Below are 12,517 nucleotides of genomic sequence, written 5' to 3' on the forward strand. Positions count from 1 at the left end.
TTTTTACCACATTGAATTAACATAATTCTAGTCAAATGCAAAGAAGCTGGTTTAGCCTTTTTGCTAGTAAATAGTCAGGGTCCATTTAAAAAGCATTCCTATAGCTCTCAGTTTTCTAATAATACTCTTTTCTACCAGTACTAGTCTGAGAATCCAAATGAGAACTTTAAATCCATACTCTGAGGGACCATTATTGAGAGGGATGGAATTCAATATAGACAACTTTTTTCATTTTTAAATAAAATTAAGGCATTAATTTTGCATTTTCACTTTGTATATTTCATAGAACTTTCAGTGATTCCAGGTTTTATTTCATGGATCCAAAACATAAGTATATGGTACTTAATCTCATTTTTCAAATGAGAGCTTTTTTATTTGACTTTTATTTTTTGAAGGCCACTGACTTTGACTTAATAAACTTTACAAGGACAGTGACTAGTCTGCCAAAAAAGGAGCAGCATGGCATAAAACAGATCAAAGGTGAGGGTGAGGTGAGGTAGGGCCCAGGATTCCACTCAGCAGAGCTGGTAGTAGTGGTTGACATGAAACTGGGGGCTAGAAGGGAAATGTATGCAAGAGTGAGAATCCAAAAAAGTTAAAACAGTGAGGGAAGAAAACTCCCCAAAGACCCTTGAGTACATGGAAGTGAGTAAAATAGTAGTCTTGTCCTTTGTAAAGGACAGAGGAGTCCCCACTCAGCTGCAAGGTTTGGAGGCTCAGTGCTAGAGCTGGGAATTAGGGAGCCCCCAGAGGGCTTCCCAAGAAGGCATCTCACCACTCTTAAAAACACCAGAAGCAGTCCAGGGACTGCTTGGTGTTGGTATTTTATGAGTCCTTCAGCCATTTGCAGAACATGTCCTCATCTTTCTCACCATAGAGGTCTTGTCAAAGCCCCTTCCCTACAGGCTCTGAAAGGCTCCCCATTGGCTTTTTCTCCAAGGGCTCTGCCTCAATGTCTCTGTCTTTGGGCTGATGGTCATCTTGCTCAGGCTTAAACAGTAACTCAGTTTGCTGTGAAGGCTTCTGTCACCTACCTGCTCCCACCAGTACCTGAGACCCTGTTTTATTTTATTTGATTGTTTAAAAGATTTATTTATTTATTTCTACAAGAACTGGGGTACAGGCCAGATGTGCAGGAGCGTGAGAGGATTTACCAGAGACAGAGCGGGGAATAGAACAGGCAGCTGATGAAATACACTGCTGAGGGGAGCAGCGGGCGAGACAGGAGATGTCTGCTGTGCCATGTGGGATGCTGGCCAGCCAGCCAGGATTGAACCAGCGCTGCAGGGGCTGCAGACAGCTTCACAGCACTGAGCTCAACCACCTGCGCCACCAGGGGAGGCCCCTGAGGCCCTGTTTTAAAAAAAGACTGCTTCTTGTGACATTAGACTTGTTAAATATTAAAGCAATTCAAATAGTTAATACTGCAAAGAAGCAACAATAATAGTATTATTGAGTCTTGTATTAAATATTGCCCCAGTAGAGAAGATGTATTACATCAGTGATGTTTTTATCCTTTAGAATAAGCTCTTCTAACCATAGTCCTTGGTCAAGTTTACTTTGACTGTTACTTGACTTAGTCCTTTATGGTCTTTCAATTTTGATTTATTTCACAAGGAAAATATCACCTTGGTAATGTGTTTAATGGTCTTTCATAGTTTTGATATCTCGTGGTAACTTTACTGAAATATGATTAATACAACATGTATGGATCAGGCATGATATATAAAAAATTCCAAGTGTGTGTCATGTATTTTTTCTTACTGACATGATGAAACTTAATCATTTCTCTGTACAAACTTTATTCAGCAGCATATAGGTGAGTTTTCTTATATCTTCTATATATTGACTTGAGAGAATATTAACCAGAAAATGGATTATTTGGGTTTCAAAAGTAATCACCACTTTGATGTGAATTATTAGTAATCTCAAAAAAAATTAGTACTGGCCTAATAAACAAGGAAAGAAATTTTAATTTTTACATTTTTCCTGCTTTTGAACCAAATGTTTAAAAAAAACTTTTTAAATTTATTTTATACAAGAACCGGGGTACAGGCCAGATGCGTGGGAGGGTGAGAGGATTCACCAGAGACAGAGCGGGGAACAAAACAGGTAGACCAATGAAATATACTGCTGAGGGGAGCAGCGGGCGCAACATGAGAGGTCTGCCGAACCATGTGAGACCCCCACTGGCTGGCCGGGATCAAACCCGCACTGCAGAGGCTGCAGACAGCTTCACAGTGCGGCGCTCAACTGCCAGTGCCACCAGGGAAGGCCCTTAAAAAAACTTTTTAAGACAAAAAATTATGAGTAGACACCAGAGTGTTTTGCATTCTTTGTATAATTCCACTTGACTGTGTTGTTACATGTTATTTCTTGTTCGCCTCCACTACTCATGTTTCAGTACGTTCTTTTGGAATTGTACTACATCTTAATTTCTTTTTCTTTGTTGATTTTCATTTCTCTGTGTTTCATTGCCATTTTCCATTTTGCAGATTATCCCACATCATCTCATTCTACTAAAATTGTCTCCCCATCACCTGCCTTTCTTGGTGAAGAAGAATTCAGTGACTTTATGCAGGGACCTGTTGAAGTTCCCACATGTGGGCCTTCCACTTCCCAGCCTTTTCAGTCTTTCCATGCCACCACCCCACTTGGCCAGTTGCATACACAGAAGGCTGGAGCACAGCCTCTCCCTCCAGGTCAGCTTCCAGTGCCTTTCACCTTACATGGTCTCCCTGGGCAAATTCCTTATTTCTCTACTACTTTAGCTTCACGCACTTTGTACAGAAAACAGGTAACTCCTAGAATGTCAATGAAAATATTCTTAAGATAATCTTGGATATTTTATTTCTCTTATGGAAATAAAATAATTAGGTTGGCAAAGAAACATGTACCTGAGTGAATGAGTACTGTTGAAATTCACCAAAGTAATTCTGAATTTTTAAATTTTTTGCTCCTAATTAGGAGTACTATAAACCCTCTGGAACTCTAAAAACAACTGATTTTTAATGATTTTGCTCATTTAGGAGTATCACAGATATCATTTCTTTAAAGGTAATGAACCAGGGAAGAGTGCTTTAGACTCTAGCTGGTTTAGTGAGAGAGCCATGGGATTAAAAATCCAGATTCTCCACTTAACTATCAGTTTATCCTTAAGTCTTCAAACATTTCTGTTCTTCAATTTTATCACTTGTGAAATAATGGAGGGGTGGCAGTTATACACTTCTTGAGAAGAATAAGATGAGAGGAATCTTAACACATGCTTTGCCCACACTTTCTCAAGAAATTTCCCTGCAGAAACAGACCCAGAGATGATGTTACTGGCAGAGGTCTCCGCCCTCACCCCCCCCCCCCCAGGAGTTGGTAAAAGTGTCCCCATCTTGTATAGCTGGCCAGATTTCTAAGGTGTACTTTCTCTCTCTACCCATTCTACCTACTGGCTCATAGAATTCTTGGGAATCAAAGTAGATAATGTGTAAGTCCTGTGTAAGTACTTAGTGATTGAATTATCGGAATTTACATGTGGTAGCGTCTTCCCTTTTAAATCTCGGGGTGGGTATGAGTGATTGAAAAGATTACAAAGTTACATACAAATAATCCTTCATGCTGTTTGTTTAGGCCCTTCCTTGGAAGAGAAACTCCTAATATCTTGTGATATAAGTACATCTGGGCAGGAACAAATTAAATTAAATACTTCTGAAGTTGGGCATAAAGGCCTAGACCCAGGTTCCAGTAAGAACCATCCCAGTTTAACAGCCAGTATCGGTGGTGCTGTAGATGGACGTGTAAGTGGTACCACTACTGCAGAGGCAGAAAAGACTTCAAATCAAAACCCGTCCATTGAAGAGAGTGGTGAGCTCACGAAATACTAAGCAAAAAGTTCACTTAACCAATTGTTGCTCAGTTGCTAACACCTTAAGTATTAATCTTAAAATGAATGCTGCTTGATTTTGCTAATCAAAATTTTTCTAAAAATATTTTAATACATTCTTTTCTCCAATTAACTGATGATTTTGCTCTGAATTCTTTCAATACACTTAATTCCTTTTTTAAATAATTATTTTGATAACCAGCTTTTTAATCAGAATCATTCCTGATTTAAAATTTCTTTCCCTCATATTTTATAAAACTTTTTTTCCCCTCTTATACTTTCTGTGCTACTATAAAGGTTGAAAAGTTAAAATTTACCCAGAAAAGTCACCAATGAGAATATAGTTTTGTTTCTTTGAAGAAGATTGTAACATCACTGCCTAAAAGATCCAAATTTTTGTAAACTCAGCTTGCAGAGATGAATTAGAATGTGGGTACCTAAAGAGGCAAACTTTTGGAGGATATTTAACTATACAAAATAAAAGCCAGAATCCTGTATGTCTTAGGCAGCACTGTCATACTGAGGTAAAAAAAGAAAATCAGGTGTAACAAAAAAACATTAAAAGCTGCAAATAAATTTTGGGTAACTAAGGTTTTTTACATATCTAATTTTTAAACCACCATCTAGCCTCTAGCCTGTTTTTTCCTTTAATTTGTAATGCATGGGAAATGGTGCAAGCCACATACAACTCAAAATACTGACTTGGCACATCTTTTTTTTTAAGTCTGCTGATAGTACATAGTTGATTGTATAAGAGTTGTTTAGAAACCAAATATCTCAGTTGTATTGGTGACTTTTTTTTGTCTTCTGCCAATGGTCTTACTTTGTAATGATTCACTATGAGCATGGACCCTTATGAACATCAGGTAATGTCCTTGTCTTCTAGGTGTGGGAGTGTTTCCCCCACAGGATTCTGTTCAACCCAGAATGCCTCCTTGGATTTACAATGAGAGTTTGGTTCCAGGTAAAAAACCTTCTTTATTCAGGATTCCTATCTGGATATTTTGCTTTAAATGTTGTAAATATAACTAAATATTTACTCTTGTGGTTTCAAATATGTAGAGGGGACTATGACTTTTTTTTTCTGAAAGTGTACAGAAAATTAAATATATCCCATGTTTCTTAGAATTGCTTCATATATGAAATAACTAAATGCAGGAGAAATATTTTTCTTTGAAAAAGAATTCTTTTAAGATTTTTATTTTTGTGTAGAAGAACTGGAGTGTAGGACAGAGGTGCAGGGGATGAGAGGATTCACCAGAGACAGGGTGGGGAGCAGAACAGGTGGATCTACTGTAATACACTGCTGAGGGGAGCAGCGGATGAGACAGCAGAGGTCTGCTGTGCCATGTGGGTTAGCTCCCTGACTGGGATCAAACTTGTGTCACTAGGGAGGCCAGGAAAAATGGTTTGCTTTAATGTTTTATTGACTTTTTTTTTTTTAAAGATTTATTTATTTATACAAGCACTGGGTACAGTCAGAAGCAAGGGAGGGTGAGAGAATTCACCAGAGCCAGAGCAGGGAACAGAACAAGCAGACTGACGAAATACACTGCTGAGGGGAGCAGCAGGCACGGCAGGAGAGATCTGCACGCCATGTGGGATCCTCGCCAGCCCATGTACTTTATTTCTAAAAACTTATATTTGTCCTGTTTTAAAAGACATTGTGGGTATTTCATAGATTATTAATAGCTTTAGCCCAAATATCCATCTTACCAAGAGTAGTACTAATACATTCATTATAATTTTCTGAACGCCTTAAAAATTATATTTTTATGAATACTCTAACTTTGTTACATGAATACTATATGATGTAAAAGTCTAAGTGACATCTTTACATTGGAAGGTGATGTTTACTTTTTTTTAATGCACATTATTACTAAGATGCACATTCATAGCAGTATTCAGTTGACTCGAGGAAATGATCTGTGAGCCATGGTTTATGCATGATTGCAATAGCATATGCTAATTAATCTTAATAAAATGTAATGTGTTTATGGTACTTTGCCAACCCCTTGAAAACTTTCATCAGATCTTTAGTTTTCTAGGTTGATCAAAAACTAAAATTATTGCATACTTGATTAAAACTTATGCAGAATTCCTGTGGCTCAACTGTTTCTTTGGATGAAACCAGTAATGTCTACTGGTTTCAGTTTCCAGTTGGAACTAATTTCCAATATGGTACTTTACTTATTCTGAAAATAATAGGTCTCTTCCAACTGCCATTAGACCGTTTGTATCTTTTCCTCTTTCTGTCTGTCTTTAAGCCAAATAAGCAAAATTTAGATCATCTTATATTTTGGAGTTTTAGCTGTTTTCTGCCAGCTTGTATTTCTTTCTTCTTCCTCCTTCCTAGCATTTGTGCACACACAATTTCCTAGCCTAAGTGTGTATTTGTATGGCTGTAATCCATATTTAAATTCTACATGTAAATGCTAATTGTTGCTACTGTCTTCTACTGAATTGAGTTTCTTTTACCTTTAGCCCAAATATCCATCTTTAAAACAAAGCTTCAATCTCTCTTTTAATTGTTCGCTGGGTGTTTCCACTTGATAATCCCTATAGCAGTTCAAACCCTGATGTGGTTCCAGTTGTACTAAAGCACCTTGATTTAAATTATTCTTACAACAATGACAGCAAAAAGCTCTATCATTTGTTAACTTTTGTCATCTGATCTTTCCTGTATTAGATGCCTATAAGAAAATTTTAGAAACCACAATGACTCCAACTGGAATAGATACTGCTAAACTTTATCCCATTCTGATGTCATCTGGACTTCCCAGGGAAACTCTTGGACAAATATGGGCCTTAGCTAATCGAACCACACCTGGCAAGCTTACTAAAGAAGAACTTTACACCGTTCTCGCCATGATAGCAATAACACAGGTATACAGTGTTTCTTAATTTAAATTACTAACTTTCAATGTAAGTTAAAGGAGTAGGAATCCTTTTTTACAACCTAGAACTCCTTGTGCAATAGGTTTCATTATTTGTTTAATTCAGTAATAATTAAATTTATTATTAATAATTGTTAATTTCTTATTGAGATACAGTACTTCAAAAGATACCCTTTATATGATAAACATATTAGCAAAATAATCCTGTATTTGAAGATTTTTATTATTATTATACAAGAACTGGGGTACAGGCCAGATGCGTGGGAAGGTGAGAGAAGTCACCAAAGACAGAGCGGGGAATAGAACAGGCAGACTGATGAAATACATTGCTGAGGGGAGCAGCAGGCATGACAGGAGAGGTCTGCCACGCCATGTGGGACCCTCGCCTGCCAGCCGGGACCAAACCAACGTGCAAAGGCTGTGGACCACTTCACAGTGTGGTGTTCAACCACCTGCACCACCAGGGGAGGCCCACGATTTTTTTTTTTTTTTTTTTTTTAAGATTTATTTATACAAGCACTGGGTACAGTCAGAAGCGCTGGAGGGTGAGAGAATTCACCGGAGCCAGAGCGGATTGCAGAACAGGTAGACTGATGAAATACGCTGCTGAGGGGAGCAGCAAGCATGGCAAGAGAGGTCTGCGCGCCATGTGGGACCCTCACCGGCCGGCCGGGGATTGAACTGGCACTGCAGAGGCTGTGGACAGCTACGCAGCCCTGTGCTCAACCGCTGTGCCACCGAGGAGGCCCAAGATTTTTAAAGATTTATTTATACAAAAACTGGGGTACAGGCAGGAGGCGGGGGAGGGTGAGTGAATTCACCATAGAGCCAGGAGCAGAACAGGCAGAGGAACCACTGCTGAGGGTAGCAGCAGGCGAGACAGGAGAGGTCTGCTGCGCCATGTGGGTATCTCCCTGGCCTGCCAGGAATTGAACCCACGCTGCAGAGGCTGAGGACAGCTTCACAGTGCTGCGCTCAACCCGCTGCACCACCAGGGAGGCCCTGAAGATTTTTTTTTAATTCATTAACATTCAGGTTCTTTCTGAACCTGAAAGGTAGTAATAGATGAAAAATTGATTTTTCTGTCCTTTGAAGTCCTTGTTTAAAATTACTTTGGTACAGTGTATTATCAGATAGTTCTTTTCCTCATATTAAAAAATAAGTGATTTGATTTTAGTGACTTAACCAAAACTGAAAATTGTGGTACTGATAGGTGTTAGCCATTTCTTTGCTAGCCATTAGGTTTGCGTTAACCTTGTACTTGCTTGTATCAAATTCATGAGTTTTAGAATAGTGAAAGTAAAAAGTTACCAGGGCTACAGGTTTTACAATCAAGTCTCTTTGCCAGATTTAGATTGCATTTGCTTTACAGTCCTCTAAAATATTTCCTTTACTCTCCTGTTCTTTCTAGAGGGGTGTTCCTGCCTTGGGTCCTGATGCTTTAAACCAGTTCCCAGCAGCTCCTGTTCCAACTCTAAGTGGCTTTCCTATGACTTTGCCTTCTGCTGTGAGTCAGCCAACTGGAATGCCTCAAGGCCCTGCAGGTTCCTTGCCCCTCAACCTCGGACAGTCAGTTATGAGCATTAACCATGTTGGACCAGTTGGGGGAGCTGCAGCCCAGGCTTCCAGTGGCTTTATGCCAACTTACCCTGCAAATCAGGTAAATGGAAAAATCGTGCACATTCCAAATTCCAAATAATCTGTGAAAGTGAATCTAGGCAGCATTTTTCCCAAGGATGCATAGAGAATATTGCTGGATTATGATGGACAACTGAAAGTGAATATTAAGCAGTATTAAAGAAATACAAATTCAATTTTTCAGCATGAAGATATTTTTTAAACCTCAAGATACTTGAATTTTGGGTGAAAATGTACAGTTCTTTATAGCATACACATTTTAAACATCAAGCCTAATAAAGCTAATTAAATTCTTAGGCTGTGTGTTTTGAGGAAACTGCTAAATCTGAAAATTAAGTTTTTATTTTTCACTTCTCAGATTAGCGAAATAGTTTTAAGGGCATAATAGTTAACTGTCAATGAAAATGAAATAGGCCATAGTTTTATTGGTACAACTTTTTTGGAAGGCAGGTTTGGAATAGCTATGGAGATCAGTAAACCACTAAGGATCTCTACAGAAATAAAAACTCGTTAGTCAAGATATGAAAGGATATCTTGTTTATTAGAGTAAAAAATTAGATATAGATAAATGTCCATCAGATAAGTTAAGCAAATTATTATTTATACACTGATAAACTATTTAATCATTAAAATGAATGAGATAACTCTACATGTAATGCATGGAAAAGAGTTCTATGTTATAAAATTACATTTTTTAAGTGTAGAACAAGTGGTAGAAGCTATTTTCTATGAATAAATGAACTGTTAATACTTGAAGAGCATGAGATTAAGGGGTCATTATTCACTGCTTGCTTATACATGTCTGTAATGAGTATAACCAATAAGTTGGTATCATTTTGTAATTTCCAAACGTGTATAAAATGATTTTTAAAATGGCAGGTTTTCATAATCTATATGATTCAGCTGCTTAAAAATTGTATGTATTATCCCTTTAGTCTTTTACCGTGTATGAGAGTATCTGAAAACACAAAACAGGATTCTGCCTTAAGGGTTATATCCAAAGGCTGGTATTCTACATTTTTTTAGCTTTACCCAAGTGCGGAGATTTAAAAGGCAGTTTTTAATATCGACAGTTGGAGATTTGTTATTATTAAAATAATAATTTTATCAGCTTGATGCTTTCTATTTAAATGTCCTCTATAAATCTAGGCTGTAAAACCAGAAGAAGATGACTTCCAGGATTTTCAAGATGCTTCTAAATCAGGATCCCTTGATGACTCATTCAGTGATTTCCAAGAGTTGCCTTCTTCTTCAAAAACAAATAATTCCCTACAAGGAAACAGGTAGAAAAAAGCTGATTATCATTAACACACTATTTAATAACTGAGAATGAGGTGTCCTCAGTGAGAAGCCTGTATATAAGTGAATTGACTCCTTACTCTCAAGCTTTCTTGGATTATTCCCTCGTTATTCATATTTTTCCTCTTTGAAGTTCTCTCCTTTTTCCCACCTTCTGCCATTTCTTACTGGTCCACACCTGCTTGCCTTTTTTTTTTTTTTTTTTTTTTTTTGTCCTAATTCTGACTTATTTTAGCTGAGTAACCTGTGCAGTGATTTCGTGTTCTTATAATAGATCCAGGTCTTCCACTGTTGAAAACCATTTTGGCAGGGGCAGGTAATTTGATATTTTTGTAATGCACCATTGACTTCCCATAGAAATCATATTTCAGAAACCTCACTGTGATTATTCATGTCTCATTTGAGATTAGTAGCTTTTAGACCTTCAGATTTATTTGTTTGTATTGAAATGTATAAACACTTCTCTAGTGTTTTATGTGCTAGCTTGACTTTAGGTACAATAACTGATTTGGTATGTTGTCAACACCTTTTCACCTCATTTTTTTCATAAATATTTAAATACTTTTCCACAGAGCGAAACACACCAGACTTTCAGTAAGCAACAAGAATTTCTTTCGTTTTATTTTTGGCACTTGTTTTTGACAATACATATTCCATTGCTCTTGTTTTCTGTAGTACAGTTTCATTCATCACTTACATGTTAACCAATTTATTGTTTCTTAGTTAATACTTCCTGCGGTACTATAACAAGAACTAGGGGATAGACACTATATAAAATCACAAGTTAGGGAAAGATATTATTCTGATTTTAAGAATACATCAGTAAATGTATTCTTTCTCTTTTTTTTTTAAAGATTTATTTTTTTATTTATACAAGAACTGGGGTATAGGCCAGAGGCGTGGGAGGGTGAGAGGATTCACCAGAGACAGAGCGGAGAGCAGAACAGGCAGATGGACCAAAGACACTGCTGAGGGGAGCAGTGGGTGAGACAGGAGAGATCTGCCACGCCATGTGGGAATCTCCCCAGCCAGCCGGAAATCGAACCTGCGCTGCAGAGGCTGTGAACAGCTTCACAGCGCTGTGTTCAACCTGCTGCACCACTGGGGAGGCCCAGTAAATGTATTCTTAATGATATATAATGACACATAGAAGAAAGATATGATGGAAGTGACTGTAAAATATTGAGATTTCTAAGCCCTCTATACCAGTATGTGTATTATTGACCAGGTAGACACATTTCTTTCTCAAATCTTTTCTCTAGAACAAAATTTATATGTTCTTCTGCTATCTAAATATCCCTCTCTGAATGACCCAAAGCATCTCAAATATACTTGCATGAAATTAAGTTGTTGTTCTATGTAAAGCTAAAATAAAAGTGATTAAATCATTCCCTTCCTTGGTGAATGTCAGTATATCCAGTCATCAAATCAGAAGCTTTTCTTTTTGGCTTGGGCTCCCTTCTCTCTCCTTTACACTGTCAACTGTGTCATCTCTGCTTGCTCCTTCCTGCCTATTCTCTCAATTCTCTCCTTTTTCACTGCTTATACTACAACTGATTGTGTTCTTTCACATTTGTGGCCTTTTACATTGTTTTCTTCGATCTGAAATTCTATAGTTAATTCTAGTACAATTTCAAAAATCACTTTAATACAGGAAGTTTTTACTAACCTCAAACTACCAGTTCCCACTTCCAAGATGAGTGTAGGGTCTCTCCTCTCAACTATAAGAGTATTATGGATACTTGTATCCTAACTGATAATTGCTGGCTAACCTCACTATTTCCCTGATGAAGACAATCTTTCATGTCTATAGATGTAGTGCTTAGCCCTTGAGGTGTAATTAATACAAGTTTGTTGGAAGAAAATACAGGCACACCTTGGAGAAACTATGGGTTCATTTCCAGGTCACTACAATAAAGTATCTCAGTAAAGTTAGTCATACCAATTTTTGGTTTCTGCTGCATATGAAAGTTATGTTTGCACTGTACTGTAGTCTATAAATGTGCTATAGCGTGTCTAAAAAATGTGCATATCTTAATTAAATGTGACAAAGTGAGCCCCTGCTTTTGGAAAAATAGTGCTAGTAGACTTGCTCAATGCAGGATTGCCATAAACTTCAATTTGTAAAAATCAATGTCTGTGAAGTGCGGTTAAAGCAAAGCACAATAAAACAAGGTATGTTTGTATTGTAGTGTGCAAGTTAAATGTTAAATTTATCAAATCGGTGGTTCATTCCTCTAGGGAAAAAACTTCTCTTGGTAGATGAAATTATAATTTAGGCATAGGAAGTTTTAAGATGGTAGCCAAATGTGAGATATGTGGGGTATTAAGTTTTATGTGTCATTATCGCCACATAATAACTTTACTTTCATGGACAGCCATATTTTGCAGATTTTTCCTTTTCATTTCTGACATGACTACTTCATGTTTTCCATACCTAAAAACATTTTGCTCATGTCTAAAAATCCATCCTCATTGTTCATTGACTCACTCAGAAACAATTATTTAGATTGGAAGTAGGCATCAGAAATACAGAAGCAAAAAATAGTTCCTGTTCTAAGGAAGCTTAGTTTTTCTGGGTGTGTATATTCTCTCATAAAACTCTCTTAGAATTAATTGATAACCTTAACTATTTGTGTGTATGTGCATACAGTGAATTCCCTAGTTTATGAGAGCTGTATTCCAGATTGTGAGTTTATTTTAAAAGAATATTTGTTAAATCAGGATATGAGTAGCTAAGCTTAGATGAGGCCACTTTGGGCTGTAAATTTTAAGCAGAAAATAAGCATTGTCAAAGAAAATGAAAAGG

At 37.3% G+C, this 12,517-nt stretch overlaps 1 protein-coding gene across 1 annotated transcript in view; it reads left to right on the forward strand.

The window, feature by feature from the left end:
* SYNRG (synergin gamma) overlaps window positions 1-12,517 on the forward strand; it is a gene marked incomplete at both ends in the record, with an annotated part of 71,014 nt that overhangs the window by 21,427 nt on the left and 37,070 nt on the right. The window contains 7 exon segments of the mRNA XM_084239086.1: window positions 2,496-2,776; window positions 2,779-2,797; window positions 3,622-3,855; window positions 4,761-4,838; window positions 6,564-6,760; window positions 8,183-8,431; window positions 9,559-9,692. Coding sequence (XP_084095212.1) covers window positions 2,496-2,776; window positions 2,779-2,797; window positions 3,622-3,855; window positions 4,761-4,838; window positions 6,564-6,760; window positions 8,183-8,431; window positions 9,559-9,692 — 1,192 coding nt within the window.

The sequence above is a fragment of the Talpa europaea genome, assembly GCF_964194135.1.
Source record: "Talpa europaea genome assembly, chromosome: 7".
Taxonomy (NCBI): domain Eukaryota; kingdom Metazoa; phylum Chordata; class Mammalia; order Eulipotyphla; family Talpidae; genus Talpa; species Talpa europaea.